General features: G+C 43.7%; 1 protein-coding gene across 1 annotated transcript in view; it reads right to left on the bottom strand.

Annotated features, from left to right (window-relative positions):
* Positions 1 to 1,412: 1,412 nt before the first annotated feature.
* Positions 1,413 to 24,452, bottom strand: part of LOC136629087 (zinc finger protein 850-like) — a 131,652-nt gene continuing 108,612 nt past the window's right edge. The window contains exons 12-17 of the mRNA XM_066605202.1: positions 21,441 to 21,541; positions 21,134 to 21,313; positions 20,928 to 21,051; positions 20,781 to 20,845; positions 17,252 to 17,354; positions 1,413 to 11,209 (exon numbers count right to left, since the gene is read on the bottom strand). Coding sequence (XP_066461299.1) covers positions 6,939 to 11,209; positions 17,252 to 17,354; positions 20,781 to 20,845; positions 20,928 to 21,051; positions 21,134 to 21,313; positions 21,441 to 21,541 — 4,844 coding nt within the window. The 3' untranslated portion in view covers positions 1,413 to 6,938. The remainder of the gene's footprint in view (positions 11,210 to 17,251; positions 17,355 to 20,780; positions 20,846 to 20,927; positions 21,052 to 21,133; positions 21,314 to 21,440; positions 21,542 to 24,452) is intronic.

Genomic DNA, 24,452 nt, shown 5'->3' with positions numbered 1-24,452 from the left:
GTACACAAATGCTTCTGCGGTTCGCCTATACTCTTGGTACACAAATGTTTTCAGGGGTTCGACTATACTCTTGGTACATAAAGTTTCTGAGCTTCGCCTATAGTCTTGGAAAGCAAATGTGTTTAGATCTTCACCAGTACTCTTGGTACCACAATTTTTCAGGGGTTCGCCTATACTCTTGGTACAGAAATGTTTCAGGGGGTCGCCTTTACTCTTGGTACACAAATGTTTCAGGGGTTTGCCTATACTCTGGGTACACAATGGTTTCCCAGCCCGGTGTTCAGCTATCTGACACATACACAATGAATTGTTCTGCTTTGCTTATTCCAATTTCTTCAAGATTCATGCTGTCCTTGTAGCGATGAAAGGAACTGTAACTGATTAAATGAGACTTTCTTAGAAGTACTAGCATCCGAGTTTGCTTTTTTTTTTTTTTTAACTTTGCTTTATTTATCATAAAGGAATGAGTAGTACAGAATAGAAAAGTTTTGATTAGGTACATAACTCATACTATGTATAATTACATTCTGTACAATAGCAATAGATACATGTGAAAAACGATTTTCCAATATCTAAGTAGGAAATTATAATAAAGAAAAACTTTTAGCAACAATAAACCGTCTATGCTAATGTATTAATCGACATAGATTACAGTAAGAGAGGAGGGGAAAGGGGAAAAGGACTAAACACTAGTATTTAATCTGCAGTTAAGGTAGAATATACATCAAGCCAAAAGCCCCACACCACCTGAAATTTGCCTGGGCAGCCTCTATTCTGGTAAATAACTTTTTCATAGGGGATTACGGTGTTTACCATCCATAACCAGTGTGACATCAAGGGTGGTTCTGAGGCCATCCATTGTATGGCCACCACCTTACGCGCTAGAAATAGCACCTTTCTAAGAAACATATGGGTATATTTTGGCCATAGCTCCTCTGCCAACAGACTAAACAAAATTAACTTGGGATCTAAATTTATAGTGATAGGGGGCAATAAAAGAGAGTTTATAAAAGTAACAATGTTAGACCAGAAGTCATTGACAAAAGAGCAATCTCAAATCAAGTGCCAAAAATTTGCTCCTGGTTGGCGGTATCTGTGACAGGAATTTGAAGGGGTATTACCCATTTTATATAAATGACTAGGAGTGAGGCTGCATTCAGACAAACGTATATCGGCTCTGTTTTCACGCCGAGCCTATATACGTTGTCCTCATGTGCAGGGGGGGGAGGCTGGAAGAGCCCAGGAACAGGAACTGAGCTCCCGCCCCCTCTCTACCTCCTCTCCGCCCCCTGCACTATTTGCAATGGGGAGAAGCGGGACAGGGCTACGTTCCGAGAATTAGCCACGCCCCCAGCCCGCCTCTCCCCATTGCAAATAGTGCATAGGGGTGGAGAGGAGGCAGAGAGGGGGCGGGAGCTCAGTTCCTCCTCCTGGGCTCTTCCAGTGAACCCACTTTGAAAGATATCTTCAGTGAGGTCACAAAATGCAACGCATCCCTGAAAACCCTTAACGCACAAATGGGCGCCATGCAGACGAACGTGAATCTGTTAAGGCATGACGTACAAAAGATATCGGAGCGCCTAACAGAGACAGAACAGCGTCTGAGCGATGTGGAAGATGTGATACAGCCGCTCCAGAGAGACGTTGAAAAAAGTCTGCATAATATGCAATCCCTGCAGAATAAAATAGATGACCTGAAGAAGCGCTCAAGACGTAATAATGTGCGGATTGTGGGCCTCCCGGAGAAAGCAGAGGGGAAGAACCCACTGGACTTTTTCGAAACTTGGCTCCCTGAGCTGTTTGGGAGAAATGCACTAAAATCAGTGTTCGCAATAGAGAGAGCGCATCGTGTGCTGACACGACCCCTCCCCCCCCCGGAGCTCCTGCAAGGCCGGTACTTCTACACTACAGAGACCGTGACGCCATACTGCACAAAGCTCGCGAAAAGGGAGAAATCCGCTTTAATGGTGCCAGGGTGTCGTTTTTCCCGGATTTCTCCACTGACCTACAGAAAAAACGCACAACGTTCATTGAAATAAAAGACTGGAAAATCTACAAATCCCGTACGCAATGCTATATCCTGCCAAACTGAGAGTTGCAGCACTGGGAAATACGCACTTTTTCGACAATTCAAAAGAAGCTAATTCCTGGCTGGACCCTAATGAGGAACAGATCCGCCGGGGAAGATCGCCACGCGAATCTCCGAGCAGGAAAGATGGCGACGATTGAAAAGAAAATACGCACGCTGATGCCCAATCGAAATGGACCGATTTGAAAAAGGAGCTACTGAAAGGTGAAGACTTGAAGACCTCGCCACACCGCCAAGGAATATGGAGGACTGGTACCCCGATCCGATCGTTAAACAATGGATCCGTGAGTTTTATGTTGGGGAAGTTCAGTTTTTGGTCTCTCTCTCTCTTATATTGTGATAGTTCTGGAAAAGTTATGTATAGAAGGGAGGTTAATATGCAATAGAAATTTAGTCCAGAGGGGGGGAATGTTATCCTGTATATACAGCTATAAGGTACGGTGTTACTAGGGGAAAGTTATAAAAGACGGGAGGGCGGACCAGGATATTTACAGATGGGTTGTAATAGTTTGATCTCAGATAAGAGTGATGTTCTGCAGTACTTAGACAATGCATGTGTGATATATGACAGCCTGCGTGATCATGATAAGGAGACACGGATCCTCCCAGTGCGACTCACTCACTTAGGTGGGGCTGGCGGGGGATACCTGGAACATGTAATTCTGAGGAATATAATACACAACGCAAATGAGTACCAAAATTAGAGGCATCTCATGGAATGTGAGAGGAATGGGTGACCCGGCGAAACGGTCAGCGGTACTGCAAGTAATTAAAGAACAGGGCCCAGCCATTATATGTCTACAAGAAACCCACTTAGCTAAAGACACTATAGACACCTTTAAAGTACCGGCAATGGGACATAGCTTTCATTCTACACATACGAGACACTCCAGAGGCGTCAGCCTAATCATACATAAACATCCCGTTAAGTGCTTCACACAGAAGATAGACGCGGAGGGCCGGTTCGTCTGCTTAAATTGCAAGGTATATAACTATACCTGACCTGTGTCCTCATCTCAATATATATCCCACCCCCATATAACAGCTCGGTAATGCATCAAGTGCTGGGATTTGCGGCGGAGACACCGGATGCTCCAGTACTTATAATCGGAGACTTCAACTCGGTTATTAACCCCTTGCAGGACAGGTTACGAGTCGAAAATACCCCGGGAGAGAATAGTATGACGTCGCTAGGACATTTATTAGCGGACACGTCATTGCTAGATATATGGAGAACGAGACACCCTAACGACAAGCAATATTCATGTCATTCAACTGCATATCAATCCCTATCAAGAATAGATTTAGCAGTGGGTAATGTTAAACTGTATGGGGACACGTTATCCATTGAAAATCTACATAGAGTCATATCGGACCACTCGCTGCTACGATTAGATATACAGCACTGCAACAATGACATTTATACCAGTAAGAGGTGGAAACTAAATCCCCGCTGGTTAAATATACTAAATAACGAAAACCCTAAAATCGCTCTGGTGGAGTACTCTGAATTAAATAAAGGATCAACAAATATGGCGGTGTGCTGGGAGGCCATGAAAGCCTACATGAGGGGAATATTTATACAGCAAATCACCCAGGCAAAAAATAGTCATAAAGAAAGGGGATAGAGACTGCAAAAGGGGCTAAAAGAATCGGAAGACAAATTTGTGAAAGAAGGCACTACATCAGCGCTGCAGGCCTGGAAGGAGGCCCAAGAAGCGTTAAATACATACACGCTGGAGACGGCGGCCACCAAAGAAGGGTTTCGAAAAAAGTCCTACTATGAAGAGGGGGAGCGTACGGGACATATGCTAGCGGTAATAGCCCGGGCACAGAATAGTTCTACGTACATTCTAGAACTTAAAGATGCGAGGGGTAGTATTGCTAGGGATACGCCCTCAATTAGGGAGATTGCTAAGGATTTTTACTGCTCCCTGTACTCCTCCAGACTGAATAAATCTGCGGAGTAGATAGAGACTTATCTGGCAGAAATAACAACACGCAAACTCTCGGAGGAGCAGAAAGCTTTTCTTGACGTTCCACTAGATTTGGAGGAGCTGCAGGAAGCGGTGAAAAGCATGCAAAACAACAAGGCCCCTGGAGAGGACGGTTTTCCTATAGAATATTACAAGCAGTTCGCGGATATCTTGTTACCACGTCTCTTGGACACTATAGGGGAGGCGGAGGAGCAGGGTTAACTACCACCATTATGAAAAAATCAAAAATAACAATTCTACTCAAATCGGATAAGGACCCCCCGCTGATAGACTCGTACAGGCCAATCTCACTGTTAAATACAGATGTTAAAATTATAGCAAAAGCCCTGGCAAATCGACTTTCCAGAGTGGTATCCACCCTGGTACATCCGGACCAAAGCGCGTTTATACCGGCGAGGTCCACGGCAGCAAACATACGCAGACTGTATTTGAACCTATGAATTCGAACAGACAATGAGGGAAACAGAATAATATGCTCCCTAGATGCCGCTAAGGCTTTTGACAGTGTTGAATGGTTATATCTTTGGAAAGTACTAGAAAAAATTATAAGAATGACACAAATATGGGATGGAGGGGGGATGAGAACCTTCGAGCAATTAAGATAAGACTATGATCTACCAAATAGGGAATTTTATAAATACCTGCGGTTAAGACACGCCTTCCGGGCGGAGGTGGCCACGACGGAAATAACAATAGCAACAAATATAGTGGCTAATATAATTGGAACCGCAACCCAGTTCGGTCCAAGGCAAAATGAGAAGAGGACATTGGCCCTATTGAGGAGTCGCACTGGGAGGAAATCCTACAAATGATACCTAGTTTGTCTCTGAGTGAGTCGCACAGGCTATCTCAAATATACTTGATACATAGAGTGTACCGGACCCCTGCCTTCCTACATAATATAGGAATAAGAAATTCACCTATGTGCGCAAGATGCAAGACCCACACGGCAGACCTAATCCATATGATGTGGCGATGCCCAAAGCTACATAGATATTGGACCGAAATATGCGAAACAATTAATACAACATTTGGAATAACTTTGGATCTCACACCGTTTGTGTGCATCCTGGGTAACATCCACGACTTAGCATTAGATGAAAACGAAAAGCTAGCGGTAGCCAGACTGCTATATATGGCAAGAAAAACGATTGCGCAGCACTGGCTGGATGAAGGCCCTCCCACAATATGTGAATTTAAACACTTTTCTTTGTTTTTCAGGGAAGGGCTTATATTTAAAGCCCATCCCTGAAAAAGAATGCAGGGGTGCCGGCAGACCAGTCATTTCAATGGAGCCGCTGGCAGCAGCCGTGGCTCCATTGAAAACATGTGGGGAAATTTTTACCGAGCACCCTGTGGTACTCATGTCGAGTAACAAGTATTTCGAGTAGGCTAATACTCGAACGAGCTTCAAGCTCTGACGAACATGCTCGCTCATCTCTAGTATTTAACTTTTAAACTCATCTTTCTAGTAGCCATCACTACAGGTCGTTAGTGAAGTCCAGCCTTTGTCAGTCTAACAAGCTTTCTGCAGAGTCACGGGAAATTAGATCATGTTCAAATTAGACCCCTCTTACCAGAGGTGATATGTCAGTTTTACAGATCCCAGGATATAGTAGTCCCTTCATTCTGTGATAATCCAAGGAATAATAATGAGCAATCTTTCTATGGCCTGGATGTCAGAAGGTCGGTTTTACAGAATATCAATGCCACAAAACAGTGGAGGATAAGAATTTCTTTCTTAAGTTCCTGGGTGCTAACAAAGGTAAAAAAGCGTCAAAGAGCTCTATATCAAGGTGGATCCGTTCAGCCATAATGGAGGCTTACAAAGCTCTTAATAAACCAGCGGCAGAGGTACTCAAGGCCCACTCCACTAAGGCAATGTCTGTTACTTGCGCAGAGCAGGCCTCTGCATCCATAGACTGAATATGCAGGGCTGCGGTGGGGAAAAGGCGACATACCTTTAGTAAACATAAGTTGAATGTTCAGGCAAATGAGGACTTAGCCTTTAAACGCAAAGTCCTGTCTGCGGTAGTCCCGCCCTAATTTTGTTTCTGTGGTATGTCTCAGCGGTGCTGTCATGGAGATGATAGGGAAAGTTAGATTAGACTTTTTTTAGAAAGTCTCCACGACAGCACCCATATATTCCCTCCCATATTTCTTTTTTTCACCTTTTCATTGCTAATTAAAGACAGTTATTTTGTTTCAAATTAGACTCTACCGCCTAGTAGTTCATTGAAATTACTGAGAAAGGTGGGAAGTGGAGATGCGCGAGCATACTCGCTAAGGGCAATTGCTCGATCGAGCATTGCCCTTAGCGAGTACCTGCCCGTTTGGGAGCAAAGATTCGGCTGCCGGCGGTGGACGGGGAGCGGCGGGGGAGAGCAGGGAGACCTCTCTCTCCCTCTCTCCCCCCGCTCCCCCCTGCTCCTGGCCGCAACTTACCTGTCACCCGCGCCGGCAGCCGAACCTTTTCTTCCGAGTGGGGAGATACTCGCTAAGGACAATGCTCGATCGAGCAATTGTCCTTAGTGAGTATGCTCGCTCATCTCTAGTGGGAAGCATTAAACCTCTCTGTATGCTGCATATCAGGGAAAGATCATCTCAGCTGGTGCTAAGACTTCCCGAAAAAAGGATTACCGGTAAGTCTAATCTTACTTTTTTTAATTGCCTTCTACATTGAAATGAGTTTAAAATAAAATGGCTACTTCCGTGTGAGTTCTTTGATGACTTACAAGTTGTGATTTCAGTCTAAAACATTTCCCACATTCTGAACATGAGAATGGCTTCTCTCCTGTGTGAATTCTTACATGTCTGACAAGTTTGCATTTATATTCAAAACATTTCCCACATTATGTACATAAAAATGGCTTCTCTCCTGTGTGAACTTTCTGATGTATGACAAGTTGTTGTTTCCGTCTAAAACATATCCCACATTCTGAACATGAAAATGGCTTCTCTCCTGTGTGAATTCTTACATGACTGACAAGTTCTTGTTTGCTTCTAAAACATTTTTCACATTCTGAACATGGAAATGGCTTCTCTCCTGTGTGACTTCTCTGATGTCTGACAAGTTTTGGCCTCAATCTAAAACATTTCCCACATTCTGAACATGAAAATGGCTTCTCTCCGGTGTGAATTCTTTGATGTCTGACAAGTTTTGGCCTCAATCTAAAACATTTCCCACATTCTGAACATGAAAATGGCTTCTCTCCGGTGTGAATTCTTTGATGTATGACAAGTTCTGGCCTCAATCTAAAACATTTTCCACATTCTGAACATGAAAATGGCTTCTCTCCGGTGTGAATTCTTTGATGTATGACAAGTTCTGAATTATTTCTACAACATTTCCCACATTCTGAACAGGAAAATGGCTTCTCCCCTGTGTGAGTTCTCTGATGTAGGCCAAGTTGTGATTTCAGTCCAAAACATTTCCCACATTCTGAACATGAAAATGGCTTCTCTCCTGTGTGAATTCTTTGATGTATGACAAGGTCTGAATTATTTCTACAACATTTCCCACATTCTGAACAGGAAAATGGCTTCTCCCCTGTGTGAGTTCTCTGATGTAGGCCAAGTTGTGATTTCAGTCCAAAACATTTCCCACATTCTGAACAGGAAAATGGCTTCTCTCCTGTGTGAATTTTCTGATGCACGAGAAGTTCTGATCTCTGTTTAAAATATTTTCCACATTCTGAACATAAAAATGGCTTCTCTCCTGTGTGAGTTCTCTGATGTAAAACAAGCTCTGGTTTCACTCTAAAGCATTTCCCACATTCTGAACATGAAAATGGCTTCTCTCCTGTGTGAATTTTCTGATGTTTGACAAGTTCTGGTTTCTGTCTAAAACATTTTCCACATTCTGAACAGGAAAATGGCTTCTCCCCTGAGTGAATTCTTTGATGTATGACAAGTGCTGAATTATCTCTACAACATTTCCCACATTCTGAACAGGAAAATGGCTTCTCCCCTGTGTGAGTTCTCTGATGTAGGACAAGTTGTGATTTCAATCTAAAACATTTCCCACATTCTGAACAGGAAAATGGCTTCTCTCCTGTGTGAACTTTCTGATGCATGCTAAGTGTTGATTTATCTCGAAAACATTTCCCACATTCTGAACAGGAAAATGGCTTCTCTCCTGTGTGAATTTTCTGATGTCTGAGAAGTGCTGTTTTATGTCCATAACATTTTCCACATTCTGAACATGAAAATGGCTTCTCTCCTGTGTGAATTTTATGATGGCTGACAAGATTCGATTTACTTTTAAAACATTTCCCACATTCTGAACATGAAAATGGTTTCTCTTCTGTGTGAATTTTATGATGGCTGGCAAGTTGTGGTTTACATTTAAAACATTTCCCACATTCTGAACATGAAAATGGCTTCTCTCCTGTGTGACTTCTCTGGTGTATAACAAGATTCGATTTACTTTTAAAACATTTCCCACATTCTGAACATGAAAATGGTTTCTCTTCTGTGTGAATTTTATGATGGCTGGCAAGTTGTGGTTTACATTTAAAACATTTCCCACATTCTGAACATGAAAATGGCTTCTCTCCTGTGTGACTTCTCTGGTGTATAACAAGATTCGATTTACTTTTAAAACATTTCCCACATTCTGAACATGAAAATGGCTTCTCTCCTGTGTGAATTCTTTGATGTCTGACAAGTTTTGGCCTCAATCTAAAACATTTCCCACATTCTGAACATGAAAATGGCTTCTCTCCGGTGTGAATTCTTTGATGTATGACAAGTTCTGGCCTCAATCTAAAACATTTTCCACATTCTGAACATGAAAATGGCTTCTCTCCGGTGTGAATTCTTTGATGTATGACAAGTTCTGAATTATTTCTACAACATTTCCCACATTCTGAACAGGAAAATGGCTTCTCCCCTGTGTGAGTTCTCTGATGTAGGCCAAGTTGTGATTTCAGTCCAAAACATTTCCCACATTCTGAACATGAAAATGGCTTCTCTCCTGTGTGAATTCTTTGATGTATGACAAGGTCTGAATTATTTCTACAACATTTCCCACATTCTGAACAGGAAAATGGCTTCTCCCCTGTGTGAGTTCTCTGATGTAGGCCAAGTTGTGATTTCAGTCCAAAACATTTCCCACATTCTGAACAGGAAAATGGCTTCTCTCCTGTGTGAATTTTCTGATGCACGAGAAGTTCTGATCTCTGTTTAAAATATTTTCCACATTCTGAACATAAAAATGGCTTCTCTCCTGTGTGAGTTCTCTGATGTAAAACAAGCTCTGGTTTCACTCTAAAGCATTTCCCACATTCTGAACATGAAAATGGCTTCTCTCCTGTGTGAATTTTCTGATGTTTGACAAGTTCTGGTTTCTGTCTAAAACATTTTCCACATTCTGAACAGGAAAATGGCTTCTCCCCTGAGTGAATTCTTTGATGTATGACAAGTGCTGAATTATCTCTACAACATTTCCCACATTCTGAACAGGAAAATGGCTTCTCCCCTGTGTGAGTTCTCTGATGTAGGACAAGTTGTGATTTCAATCTAAAACATTTCCCACATTCTGAACAGGAAAATGGCTTCTCTCCTGTGTGAACTTTCTGATGCATGCTAAGTGTTGATTTATCTCGAAAACATTTCCCACATTCTGAACAGGAAAATGGCTTCTCTCCTGTGTGAATTTTCTGATGGCTGACAAGATTCGATTTACTTTTAAAACATTTCCCACATTCTGAACATGAAAATGGCTTCTCTCCTGTGTGAATTTTATGATGGCTGACAAGATTCGATTTACTTTTAAAACATTTCCCACATTCTGAACATGAAAATGGTTTCTCTTCTGTGTGAATTTTATGATGGCTGGCAAGTTGTGGTTTACATTTAAAACATTTCCCACATTCTGAACATGAAAATGGCTTCTCTCCTGTGTGACTTCTCTGGTGTATAACAAGATTCGATTTACTTTTAAAACATTTCCCACATTCTGAACATGAAAATGGTTTCTCTTCTGTGTGAATTTTATGATGGCTGGCAAGTTGTGGTTTACATTTAAAACATTTCCCACATTCTGAACATGAAAATGGCTTCTCTCCTGTGTGACTTCTCTGGTGTATAACAAGATTCGATTTACTTTTAAAACATTTCCCACATTCTGAACATGAAAATGGCTTCTCTCCTGTGTGACTTCTCTGGTGTATAACAAAATTCGATTTACTTTTAAAACATTTCCCACATTCTGAACATGAAAATGGCTTCTCTCCTGTGTGACTTCTCTGGTGTATAACAAGATTCGATTTACGTTTAAAACATTTCTCACATTCTGAACATGAAAATAGCTTCTCCCCTGAGTGAATTCTTTGATGTATGACAAGTGCTGAATTATCTCTACAACATTTCCCACATTCTGAACAGGAAAATGGCTTCTCCCCTGTGTGAGTTCTCTGATGTAGGACAAGGTGTGATTTATCTCTAAAACATTTCCCACATTCTGAACAGGAAAATGGCTTCTCTCCTGTGTGAATTTTCTGATGTCTGAGAAGTGTTTTTTTATCTCCATAACATTTCCCACATTCTGAACATGAAAATGGCTTCTCTTTTGTGTGACTTCTCTGGTGTACAACAAGATTCGATTTACTTTTAAAACAATTCCCACATTCTGAACATGAAAATGGCTTCTCTCCTGTGTGACTTCTCTGGTGTATAACAAGATTCGATTTACTTTTAAAACATTTCTCACATTCTGAACATGAAAATAGCTTCTCTCGTGTGTGACTTCTCTGATGTTTGACATATTCCGGTTTGTCTCTAAAACATTTTCCACATTCTGAACATGAAAATGACTTTTCTCCTGTGTGAATTTTCTGATGTCTGAGAAGTGAGGGTTTTTCTCCATAACATTTTCCACATTCTGAACATAGAAGTGTCTTCCTCCCCATGTGAGCTCTTTGATGTTCTCCTCGTTTAGGACTTTTCTTCTGAATATCAGTCTGTGATGGACCAGATGATGGCTGTTTGCTGTGAAGGGCTAAGGGGATATCTGGGATAATTGCAGGTTCTTCATATGTATCTTGTGTGATACCACAATCCTCTGCTTTACAATCTACAAATATCAGATGGGGTCCCTCTGACCTCTCGATGCAGTCATCTGCCAAGAATTAAGTTCATTTTACAATTTTTATATGAAATAACCTTAAAATTGTATAGATATTTTTAACATTTTCTATATAAACATTTCATTGCAAACTACAAGTCAGATAGTATTTACTAACTAAGACAATGGTGGAAAAACATCCTAATTTAACAGTAGACCTCACAGTGAGGAGCAGTAAATCATGATGTTTGGCCATAAATTGTTCTTCTGCAGTTTTCCCCCTCTGTGGTTAAGCTTCTATCTTCATAGGTCCATGAATCAGTGAACCTGTCACCACTATTCTACTAAATGCTCAGTGGAGAATCATAATAATTAGTTTGAGTCAATGCTATTAGGTGGTGTCATATCACACACTCCCTGACAACTACATGCCCTTTATCATTCAGGATAGAAGTGAGAAGTAATTTTATTTATTTGAAGTTAATACAAAATAGGATGAAAAGGAAAACTGAATAACTTTTACAATCTGTGTTTCTGGAATTGCTCAAAAACATCTGCATAAACAACAGCTCTAAAAATTTTAGGTGATAATTAGAGATGAGCGAACGTACTCGTTACGAGTACTTACGCACCCGAGTACCGCCATTTTCGAGTACTTCAGTACTCGCGCGCAAAGATTCGGGGGGCGCCGGGGGGCGGGGAGAGGAGTGGCGGTGCGGGGGGTAGCAGCGGGGAACAGGGGGGAGCCCTCTCTCCCTCTCCCCCCCCACTCCCCACTGCTACCCCCCGTGCCGCCACGCCGCCCCCCGAATCTTTGCGCGCGAGTACTGAAGTACTCGAAAATGGCGGTACTCGGGTGCGTAAGTACTCATAACGAGTACGTTCGCTCATCTCTAGTGATAATCTGTCCTAAGTAACTAATTGTGTCCATCATCAATCATATGGGGCCTCTGGGTATGTAAAAAGAGCATTCAGTAGACTTTACAGCACCATCCTCCATAAGTCTCAGATTTCTGTCCCTAGTAGATCACCAAGCACAAAGTACATAAAAGGATGATTTTTGCCCTACGGTAAAATCCCTTTCTTGTAGCATTCATTGGGGACACAGGACCATGGATGCAGGCATGACACTAAGAATAAGAAAAAGTTGGCTGTTCCTATGCAGGTCATACCCAGACTACAGGCACTTAGTTAAATATTCTGTATGCCAGCAGTAGAAGCGCATGCTTCAAAGAAACCAATGTCAGAAGACAAAAGTATAGAATAAACCCAAGAATATGCAACAAATGGGAAGGGCATAATAGCATGAGAAGAAAAATGGTAGGATGCGTGGTCCCTCAATAAGGACTACAAGAAAGGATTTTACAGTAAAACAAAAAGCCTCTTTTCTCAATTGCTTCATCAGGGGACAGAAGATTATGGAATGCATCCATTAAAAAAGTGAGGTCCCAAAAGACTAAGAAGTGTTTACAGAGAAACTGTATGTGCATCGTCTTGGAGAAATGTTTTGACATAGGACTCAGAGACTAAAGGCTATTATTAAAAAAATGGATAAGGCGGAAAGCTTATTTCATAGAAATGAGGTCTAAGTTCGCATTCAAGCCAGACTGGAAGAAAGAGATCAGAAAAAGAAAACCCTATGGGGGGACATGGCCTCTCTCCTCACACCCCTGAAAATAAGGGTGGTAAATCAAGGATAAAGACTGTTTCCTTGCCGTGAGAAAACCTTGTCTGAATGACCGTGTCACGTAGCAAATGAGGACCTGTTTTGACAAACAATGGTTTGGCTTTGGGCTAGATCTAGAGGCAGCACCTGGGAGAACCCCAGTTTTCACATTTTACCCCTTGAACTGGGTATTCACTGTGAGGTCCCCAAGCCAATACCTACAGAAGTAGTCTTAGTTGTGTGGCATCTGATGTTATAGAAGATCTTGGTGTGTGAATACAGATATAACCAGTAGATGAGATCAGGGCAGGCAATATGTACTGAACTGCACTATGGAGATCAGACAAGACGTCAAGACATGCAGAAGAGGTTCAATATGCTGAACAGTCTTGGTTAGGGCAGGCAGCGGTTAGCGTGGTCCAATAAACATATCCAAGATCAGGAATGGAAGAGTCAGGAAATCATAAAATCACACTAATAATTTGCAACAGGCTTCCACATGTGGAGGAACCAAATCACTTAGGCATACTATGTAGGAGGGAAGCATAATGTAGCTAGGGCTGACAGGTGTTTGGTCCAGGGATGGTTTAGCAGAGCCTGCTTTGGCCCTTTAAGAATGCTGCTGTCCTAAGGGTTGAGATAGTGCAGCCTATCTGGATGGAGCCCTGAGCATAGAAGATTGGCAACCTGAGCAATTAAGTTGCTCCCCAACAGGAAATCACCAGGCGTGGATGGGCTTCCTGGGGAGTGGTATAAAAAGAATGTGGAACTCCTGGCCCCACGACGCCTAACATTGTACAACTCTATCATGCGGGAGGGGGCTCTGCCAGATACCATGTGCAAGGCCCTAATAGTCATGATCCCTAAAACTGGAAAGGACCATACGGACTGCGGCTCTTATCGCCCTATTTCACTCCTTAATAGCAACGCTACAATTCTTGCTAAAATATTTTCGACGTGTATAAACTCAGTTCTTGGGGAGATTATACACACTGACCAGTCTGGCTTCATGCCTGGCAAAAGCACACACATGAACCTGAGGCAACTTTTTGACCATCTGTCATATAAGCACACTAACTGTGGAAAGCGCACCTCGGCGTTTGTACACCAGGCAAAGGCTTTCGACTCAGTAGAGTGGAAGTACATGTGGGCAATGATGCAGCGGTTTGGCTTCAAGACAACCTTTATTAAGTGGGTAGGAAACTTATACGATTCCCTGGTGGCCAATATTAAAACCAATATTCCCATTTCTGCCCTGTTTTACCTGGGTAGAAGTACGAGGCAGGGCTGCCCTCTGTTCCCCGCTTTGTTTGTCCCTTGCCATAGAGCCTCTTGCGATCCAGGTCCACCCCACCCAGGATTAGATTAGAGACTCTGTGTCTTCAGTTGAGCCTGGGAGGATTAACCTTACCACATTTCTACTATTATTATTTGGCTGGCCACTTGGTATACGCGGGATGGTGGCTGTCTTCGTCAGACTATAATCCAGTGGTGGACCTGGAGTGTAGAGTGGTGGGCCCCGCCCAGAGCCTGCGGGGACTGCTGCTGCATGGTCCCTTGTCTTCTGTTGTATCTTTGCCCGCCCCCATGTTGGTGACACTTGAGATCTGGCATCATGCCTTGGCTCAGATGTGCAGCCTTGTTAAACCACTGTTGAGCATCTATGCTCATTTACCGCAACATCTCCCCCCGCCCCGCAGAAATGGGTGGCTGATATCCCTGATCTGATGTTGGGGGAGGACGAGGACATACTTAGGGGTTCTAGTCCCCCTTTGGTAGGCGCCAGAGACAGACTCTTCCAGGTCAAATCTTTGCACTGCATATACTATACCCCCTCCAAGCTGTGCACTATCAGTCTGCTCTCTTCGGCGATATGCCCACGATGTCTAATTGCGGATGGGACTATCATGCACGTGTTTTGGGTGTGCAGTCTTGCAAGACTACTGGAGGGACGTTCTGGTATTTATGGAAACACATTTGGGGGCCCCAAGGATCATTCACCCTGGAGTGTGCCTCGTTGGGCTTGTTGGAGACCTACCAGTGGCTGCAGCAACTCACACATTGTATAAGTTGCTGCTTTTTACGTCAAGAAAGTAATTTTGCTAAACTGGAAACACCCAGGGAGGCCAACCAGAAATGCATGGATCTGTGTGGTCAATTCTGAAATCCCAATGTACAAACTGACGTATATGGCCAGGGGATGCCCGGAGAAATTTGATAAGATCTGGGTAGTTGGGTGAACTGTCCCACGACAGCAGTGGGAGCTCCTGTCTAGGTGTTAAGAGGGAAATAAATTGAAGGACACCTGCTTAACTTGTCTTTCAAGTTAAAATTCAGTTTTATTTTTCTTTCCCTTTAAGAGTTGCGTCAGGTGGTTGGCGGGAGGGGGTGGTATAGGGGTTCTTGTTCATTTTATCGCTCCCCCCCTTTTTTTTTTCTGTTATATCTAGTTCATTTGGAGTTTTTTTCAGTGATTCTGTTCGTTAGCAATAGCGGGTAAAGATAAAATATAACGTTTTAGCCAAGCATTATGTGTGCAAAAGGAGTGCACGTATATACATGGGTGATGATTACTCTGTCCCGGTATCTATGTAATGTACCACATTGTTGAATTCGGCACCTGCGATGCCAGTTGCCTGTGTTTATATTGGGCACTATCTTTTGGCTACACAAAAATTCCATTAGAAAAAAATAGCAGAGGACCCACGCTGCCACTTTTATGGTCTCACTGATGATTTATGCATGTCACAGCCATGCCATCTTCTGTCTGGATGTGAAATGGATGCTCCATAATGGCTACTTGTCAACAGAAGACAGAAAGATTGTTCCAGAATGTTGATAGACAGACGACTTCTGGAGGTGTCCAGTGACCCCTAACCATAAGATGAAGAAACAATACCCCCCTGCTCAAACGATTAGTATCTGTTGCTAGGATGAGTCAGCAGGCTGGGAGGAAGGAGCATCCCTGGAGAATCCAGAGGAGAGTAGAGCCACCACAACAGAGATCACCACACCTGAGCAGGAAGGTGATTGTGGAAGTCAAAAGACAGGAGAGACCAGTCCTAACTGTATTGAATGACCTCTACTAGGGTCTGGCAGGGAATTGGGCAAAGGGAACCACTTCTATTGTGCCCACTAGATTGGCCAGGATCCTCATACAGAAGCAGAGCAGATGACAAGGATCCAGCCTCCAGGAATGAACTCTGGACTGAAGAGCATGTCTCTTGTCCACTGAGAGAAGGACATAAACTGATGACATGTAGAAAAGCCTCACCAAAACAGATTGCACTAGGAAGGAACGAGGCAGGACTTTCATTTGCTGACAATCAAAATGAGTGTCTCCATGGTGATCCATAGACTCTACAGATTCCTCAAGGGTTCTTTCATGAAGATGTCATAAAGCTTTGAGATGACCACAACTCCTTTGAACCGCAGAATCACCATGTTGGCCATGCTGGCTTTTTGGTGAGGACATATTACTAATATATTTATATAATGTGGGAGTGCAGTATCAAAATGGTCTGCAAAGGGTGTTAGACCGAGCCATTCTGCTACCTGCAAAATCCAACCAGACAGATGACTTTTGGCAGACAGTCTTATATAAGCCATCATGAACGATCATATATATGTGAAAGCCCTCACTGACTGGCCACTAATTCTCTAACTTCCCGGTGTCATACAAACATGAAACTTGGCACAAAAGTTTAGGTCCTAAATAGGAAAAGTAAAGGGGTCATAAATTGGTTATTCACTGCTAAGTGCAAAAGTATTGACAGCCCTATGTAATATACCTAATTTAATTCTCTAACTTCCTGGTGTCATACAAACAAGTAAAGCAAAAGGGTCACAACTCAATTACTCAATGGCAATTGCAAAAGTAAGTACACCCTTATGTAATGTAACATCCTGGTGTCGTACAAGCGTCAATTTTACCCGAGCATTGTTTAGGTCTTAAGTGAGGAGAATGGGAGGGGTGGCACATTCTGCAAAGGGACATTGGTACATGCAGCCTGAAAAGAATTTAACGCTCCTCTATGTGAATACCTATTTTATTCTTCGGTTCCTTTTGAAGTAATCACATCTTGATAAACTTTTTTGTGCAAACTACATGTAAACACCTGGATGAAATTAACTTGGGCGAAGCCGGGTATTTCAACAAGTTTGTATATAATTTTTAACATGATGGTCAGCCAAAATGGTCAAATTACTACAGACCAGTAGTCATACTGCCCTGATGACTGGGGGTCTACAGTCTAATATATCTACTTCCACTTAAAGGCTTACAGGATGAACCAGCTGGGAGGACGGAGTCCGGACTGCAGCATCTGTCATCCCCAATAATCCCACAGACCACAGAATAACATATCTGCAGCCGCTCACTGAGGAGAATCCGTGACTCCTCTCTGCTGTATTTAGTGGTTACTACTCACCTGGGCAGTTACCTGTAGGAATCTCCTCTTTAAACTCCTGTTTGCCTGTCACAATTGTTACTTTATCATCATTATTGGTCAGATATTCATCCTCATACAAAAGCTGTGAGAAAAATGTAAAAGTCAGCAGACGGTTGGAGAAGTCGTGTGAAAGGTTTTACATGATAAGAAAAGATCATTAACCCCTTCCCGCTCCTGGACGTACCTGGTACGTCATGGCAGCCTGGTACTTCCCGCAACATGACGTACCTGGTACGTCCTGGAGATAGCACGGGATCACATAAGATCCCGCGCTATCCTGCAGCGGGAGCCGGCTGTCAGTCACAGCCGGCGTCCCGCTCCAACAGCGGGGGGACATCGGAGATGCGCCCGCCGCTGTTAACCCCTTCCCTGCCGCGATCTAAGTAGATCGCGGCAGGGAAAGAGTTCACAGAGGGATCGCGATCCCTGTGTGTCTCCGGCCGGAACTCGCGATGTTATCGCGAGAGCCCGGCCTGTCACCATGGCAACAGGACGCCAGACACTGGCGTCCTGTATTGCCTGTGCCTATAATCGCTGTACAAGCGATAAGGCATGGCAGAGCAGTAGCTTTGCCATGCCTTATGACAGCGATCATAGGCACAGTGATGTAAGTCCCTCAGAGGGACTCAAATAGTATAAAAAAAAGAAAAGTGTAAAAAAAAGAAAAATGTAAAAAAAAAAATGTAAAAAACCCCTTTTTTATGCTTTTTCTAATATTAGCATAAAAAAAGGGAAAAAAAACTAAAACCCCACATATTGGATATTGACGCGTCCGTAACGACGTGTACAAAAAGTTGAACACGCTTTTTATTTTGTACGACAAAAAGCGTAAAAAAACCCGCTAAAAAACAGAGGCAAAATGCTAATTTTTAGCATTTTGCCTCACAAAAAATGCAATAAAAGTGATCAAAAAAGCCGTACATTTCCCAAAATGGTACCAATAAAAACTACAGCTCGTCTCGCAAAAAATAAGCCCTTAAAGAGCTCCGTACATAGAAAAATAAAAAAGTTACATGACTTTGAATGCAGCTATAGAGAAAAAAAAAAGATTTCCAAAAAAAGGGGGTTTTATTGCAAAAAAGTGTAAAAACCTAAAAAAAATATAACAATTTTGGTATCGTTGTTACCATACCGACCCGCAGAAAAAATTGAGTTTGTCATTTATGCTGCATGATTAACGCTGTAAAAAAAATAAAAATCTATGGCAGAATTGATGCGTTTTCTCTCCCTGTTATCATTAAAAAAAAAAAAAAAAAATTTTACGATATTGTCTATATACCCAAAAGTGGCACCGATAAAAACTACAGATCGCCACGCAAAAAACAAGCCCTTATACGGCCGCGTCCACGGAAAAATAAAAAAGTTATGGCTTTTGAAAAATGGAGATGGAAAAATACCAAAAAATCGCTTGGTCCTCAACGCCAAAATAGGCCGTGTCATTAAGGGGTTAATCATCAAGATGACCTAAATGACCTGACAGGAGTAGTTATCTGAGCCACATATCTGCAGGTCTAGAAGCCGGATATATATATATATATATATATATATATATATATATATATATATATATATCCGGCTTCTAGACCTGCAGATATGTTACACGGCGGCTCAATGACCCCTCAGGAATCTGTCTACCATCCTCAAAAATAAAATATACAGTCACTGTTAAAAACCATTCCTGCCCTAAAAGGAGTTGTCGGGATAGAATGAAACTTTCTCTGTGTGATTGTAATGTAATAAGTAAGGTACGTGATTACAATATCAGAGCAAAAGAACAATTTACTGCAGAAAATGTGACCCTTGAAGGGAGGCTTATAGTACCCTGTTGTACCGCCTGTAGCTTGAATTTAAGATGTGATACGGGCAGCATGGAGGCTCTAGTACCCCATTTGGCTGCCTCTAGCTTTGACACAAGATGTGATACGGGTGGGCATGGAGGCTCTAATACCCCATTTGGCTGCCTCTAGCTTTGACACAAGATGTGATACGGGTGGGCATGGAGGCATACAGGTTCTGTGTTGTATCAACCAGCATATCACAGTGCATTAGCTCTGAGTCTGTAGATCGTACAAACTCATAGGCTGTCGAAGTTGGCAATCCAGATGGTCCTATACATCTTCTATTGGCAATAAATCAGGTGACCAGGCAGGCCACAGGAGTGTGGCAATTACAGTTGAGCTAACATGCTTGTCCGAGCTTGATGCTCCTTCGAGTATTAGAGAGAGAGAGAGAGAGAGAGAGAGAGAGAGAAGAGAGGGGGGGCAGAGAGGGGGGTCAGAGAGGGGGAGGCAGAGGGGGGGCAGAGGGGGAGAGAGAGGGGGGGGGCAGAGAGTCTCCCATTGACTTCAATGGGGTTTGTTACTCGAATAGAGCTCTTGAATTTTACAAAAAGCTTGACTCGTATAACGAGGACCTGAGCATTTTGGTACTCGCTCATCTCTAGTGGGAATGTTGTGAGGGCATTCCTGTCGCATCCTTACTGTGTAAAGCCTAGCATTGTCTATTGGAATATGCCTCTTGGAGGCTCTACCATAAGAGGCAACACACGTGGCTATAGGATGGTCTGACAAATATCGCTGAGCAGTCATTATCTCTCGTACCACTACTGGGGGTGACCGACTACCATATGCAATGTCCCCCAGGCCATCAGACAAGCAATAGGGGTAGTGTGCTGCTCCTCAGCAAAGGCCCTCATCCCTAGGTCTTTAGACATGAACACAGCTGTCATCAGTACTGAAGCAAAACCTGGATTTGCCGCTGAAAACAACCTGATTCCACTCCATAGCAATCTAGTTTCGTCATTCACAACACTAACACAAAAATGAGGTGCTGGTCGGTGGAGGTCAAAGGAGATATACCTAATGGGCACCTTGATACCAAATGTTCTTCAGCCGAGTGCCTAGAAATGGTTCTGATAGACACGGGCCAACTGTCTCTAGATGGCAGACAACAAAACAGTAGAAGCTACTTGTTTTTGCTGAATGATCATAAGATTCTCACTTATTTCTGGTCTGTTGAGGGGGTCCTGAGACCGGTCGCCTGTTGGCATCCTTACACATTCCTTGGTACCCGCACGTCCTAACATTCTGGGCAGAGCAGCCCAGGTGGCAGGAAATTTGTTGATATGACCATCCAGCTTATGGCATTCCAATAATGCACCACAATTCTGTTAACTGGGTGAAATCTCTTTGATTCCATCGTAGAGGCATCTAGGGGTCAACAAGTTCTACACAAGGGGAAAAAGAGGTCACTACACACAAGGAGTCTCTGGGAGACACTTATAAGGCAACGGTGGAACCACTGTTGGGGGCCTCAAGTGGCAAGACTAATCATCTAATCCTGCCACAACTCTGATCATTTGTATATCTGCCTGAGATTTACCTGCATGCTGAGTTTTGCAGCAAAATAACAACTTCTAGAGGCGGGATTATTTTATTGTTCTTATACAAAGAGTGTTATAAAGACTGAAGACAAAAGCTTCACAGATCAGAGGGACATCTCCATCTACCTGGTGGTCTTGTGGAAGAAGAGGACGGGGACATCTCTCTGGTGGGCTTCTCTTACTGGATGGAACTGGAGGACACACAGACAGAGACTGAAGTCATTCTTTACATACAGATAATAAAGTCCCCGTGTATTTAGTCCTCTCTATTACCTGGTGATGGGAGCGGCTGGCGGGTCTCCATCATGGCCTCCTTGTACAGATCTTTGCGTCCTTCTAAATACTCCCACTCCTCCATGGAGAAATAGACAGCAACATCCTGACACCTTATAGGAACCTGACAACACAATATACAGTCATTACCCAGAAGCCTCCAGTGCTGTTATTGTATAATGTCCCAGCATTCCCTGCAGCATCACCTCTCCAGTCAGCAGCTCAATCATCTTGTTGGTGAGTTCAAGAATCTTCTGTACATTGATGTCATCATGTATCAGGGGGTGAGGTGGGGGCCCCGTGATTAGGCTCAGGGGTCTCCCCCATCCATCACATACAGGGGCCCGGCAGCCATTACTAGAGGTCTTCTTCACTACTGTGTAATCCTGTATATGGGGAGACAGTAATAAATATTACTGTAGACATTTCCAGAGTCCATCACCTCTCCAGTGACATCATCTGTTATTACCATAGATAAGAATTATATAAAGTGACATCATCAGAATCTCTCACCTCTCCAGTAAACTGGACGAGTATTTCTAGGGTGAGATTTATTATTCTCTCCGCCATCTTGTTTGTGTCTTCATTCATCCTTGATCCTATGGTATATACACCTGAATAGAAATATGAACCAATACTAAAACCAGAAGAATCCAACATAACAATATACAATTATAGGAGGTACAGAGGAGAAACAGGAAAATATTAAAGTGCAGATTTTCTCTTCTCTTTATTTGTATGGATTGGAACATGAGATGAAAATCTGGTCAGGGTAGTTCCTCTATGTTTTGGCTTCATGTCCACTAGGTAATTGGCTTTAGCAAATCCGTGCAGGTGTCTCGCACGCATGATCCGCGCCCATAGGGATACATTGGACACCCGCAGGTAAGTAAATACCTGCGGATTTCCTTTTTCCCTGCCGCGCGTATCGCACGTGTGGGAAATCACCCGCAGCATGCTGCATTTCCTGCGGGTTTCCTGCACGGACGGCCCCCCCAGGCTTCCATTGAAGCCTATGGAAGCCGTTCGTATCCGCGGTGCACCCGTAGCTGAATTTCTGCTCTGCTGCGGGAGAGCAGGAGTTGAAAAAAAAAAAAAAGAGTGCACAGTGCATGCGCACGGCACACTGCCAGCATGCTGAGCACATACGCCAGCCCGAAGAAAGAAGATTCAGACGCAACGGAGGGGAGATCTGCAGCGTCCGGACAGGTGAGTAAATCTTATTTTCAGGCCTCATGTCCGCGGGAAAGGGAGAATCCACGTGGGCCCGAATTTCCTAGAGGACATGAGGCCTTTAGGATGTCAGACCTACCCGCGATCACTACATCCAATCACTGGCCACAATGTCATTATGTATAACATGTGACCACTGTACACAATCATTACAATGCATGACATACACACTGGAATTACAGCTGCCATCACTAATATATATATATATGAGTGAGACACTGAAGGGGTTAATTATGTTTTGTCTGGGTTCATATATTATGCCCATTAGGAGTAAAGGGAGTTTGTGTCTCACTACATGGGACTCGGGAAAACCAGGAAATGTAGTGTGATCTCCAGCAAAGGTCGTTGTTGGAGATGTTTTTGATAAAACATGTTTGGGGCCTGTTTTTTTTGGAATGGATGGCAGGCTCGGTAGTGGGGCTGTTCATTCCACTCCCTCCACTCCAGGTCTTATTATGGGGAGGCAAGCTCCTCAGGTGCAGAGGCTGGGCAATTAAGTCCGCAAGGCTGCAGACAGAGGGAGTCCGGGTGCAGCTAAGTATGCTGGAAGCTGCTGGTCTCAAGAGACGCTGTGTTCCTGACCAAGATCAAAAGAAACTGGACTTAGTGCAAAATGCTTTGCGTTCATGCGGCTGCAGCTAGCCGTAACGTATAGTCAGGGAACGACTCTGTTTAGTTAGTGCTGGAGAAGCAGGATTTTGTTTGTGCCTAAAGCGAACGCTGTGTTTTGTTTATTTTGTGAACTTTTTTAATAAACGCAGGCCAAGCCTGTATTGGATACTGTATACCTGTGTCTTGGTCTCTGACTGCCGTTCACACTGCAGTCCCGCTCTCTACCTGAGCTGACTCTCCTAATATATAGGTTACTTGCCCAGGATCTCTTGCCTGCTTTCCCCTGCCCAGGGGTGGCAGCACCACAATGATGTCCAGAAAACACAGGGTAAAGTCCAAATACTGGTTCCTCCAGCGTTTATTTCAGCATAGCAGCGTATTCAGTATATATACAGTCCAGCATGTCATATGCAACTTCACACTGTTGTCTGTCACAGTCCACACAGCAATGCACACCGCTTCCTCCAGCGGGCCTTCCATGAAGGTGATTCGCCCCGACAGGCAATGAGCAAGGGGCGAACTACCCCTTGTCCGCTCTGTGCTTCCAGGTCCCTCACAGATCAGCACCAGGTCTACATAGACCTTAGGCCCCCACAGGCCTCAATGGACCTAAGCTTCACAGGCTATTGCCCGTGAGTGTCAGCTGTAATAAACAGCTGACGCCCGCTATGTATGCTGAGAGGTCGCCCGTGACCTCTCTTCATACATACCCTGACGCTCCAGGAGGTAAATGCACATCCTGGAGCGGGAAGGAGTTAGGGACCAGGCGCGGTAAATATACGGTGCCTGGTCCTGGGCTTACGGTAGCGCTTTAAACCTCCTGTCTCTGCAATCAATCAGATGCAGGACAGGCTGTCAGCTGTTAGTGACAGCTGATAACCCAGAGTGGAATGCAGGAGGGGTTTTTAACCCTTTCTGCCTTTTCCTTCTCCGAGTACACAGCGCTCAATAAGCACTATGCACTCAAAAGTGAAAGTAAAAGTGTAACTTTCACTATGGGAGCCGGGGAGTCATGTGACCACCGGCGTTCCCTGCTACAGCAGAGCTAGAGGGTCATACTAGACCCTGCCCAGCTCTGCCATCCTAAGGGGCATCCTATGCCTATGGATGCCCCAGCTACAGTGGGAAAGTGTCAAATAAAAAAAAAAAAAAAAGTGAATGTCCCCTAGAGGTCTTATATGACGTCATGGGGGGCATAGATAGTAAAAAACATGATTACATACACAAGTGAATAAAAATTACAGAATACAACAATATATACATACGAAAGAGAATAACCCAAAGCCGTCGCCAACCAAAACCGACGCTGTATGCGGCCTGTAATCCAAAACCATACGTATTATATATCAAAACCAGTTCCCGCCCCCCGGATCTTTTCACTCGAGTACTGAAGTACTCGAAAATGGCGGTACTCGATCGAGTAATTACTCGAAACGAGTACGTTCGCTCATCTCTAGTAAAATCCCTAAAAAGTGTCTGGTCCTTAAGGTAGTAAATAGCCCGGTCCTTAACCCCTTAATGACACAGCCCTTCTCTTTTCCATTTTGCTTTTTCTGCAGGGGGTAGAGGCTGGAAGAGTCGGGAGCAGTGATCTGAGCTCCCGCCCCCTCTCTGCCTCTTCTCCGCCCCTCTGCACTATTTGCAATGAGAGGGGCGGGATGGGGCGGGGACTAAGTGCCG

This window comes from Eleutherodactylus coqui, chromosome 5 (assembly GCF_035609145.1).
Source record: "Eleutherodactylus coqui strain aEleCoq1 chromosome 5, aEleCoq1.hap1, whole genome shotgun sequence".
Lineage (NCBI taxonomy): Eukaryota > Metazoa > Chordata > Amphibia > Anura > Eleutherodactylidae > Eleutherodactylus > Eleutherodactylus coqui.
This window is presented reverse-complemented; position numbering and strand designations above follow the sequence as displayed.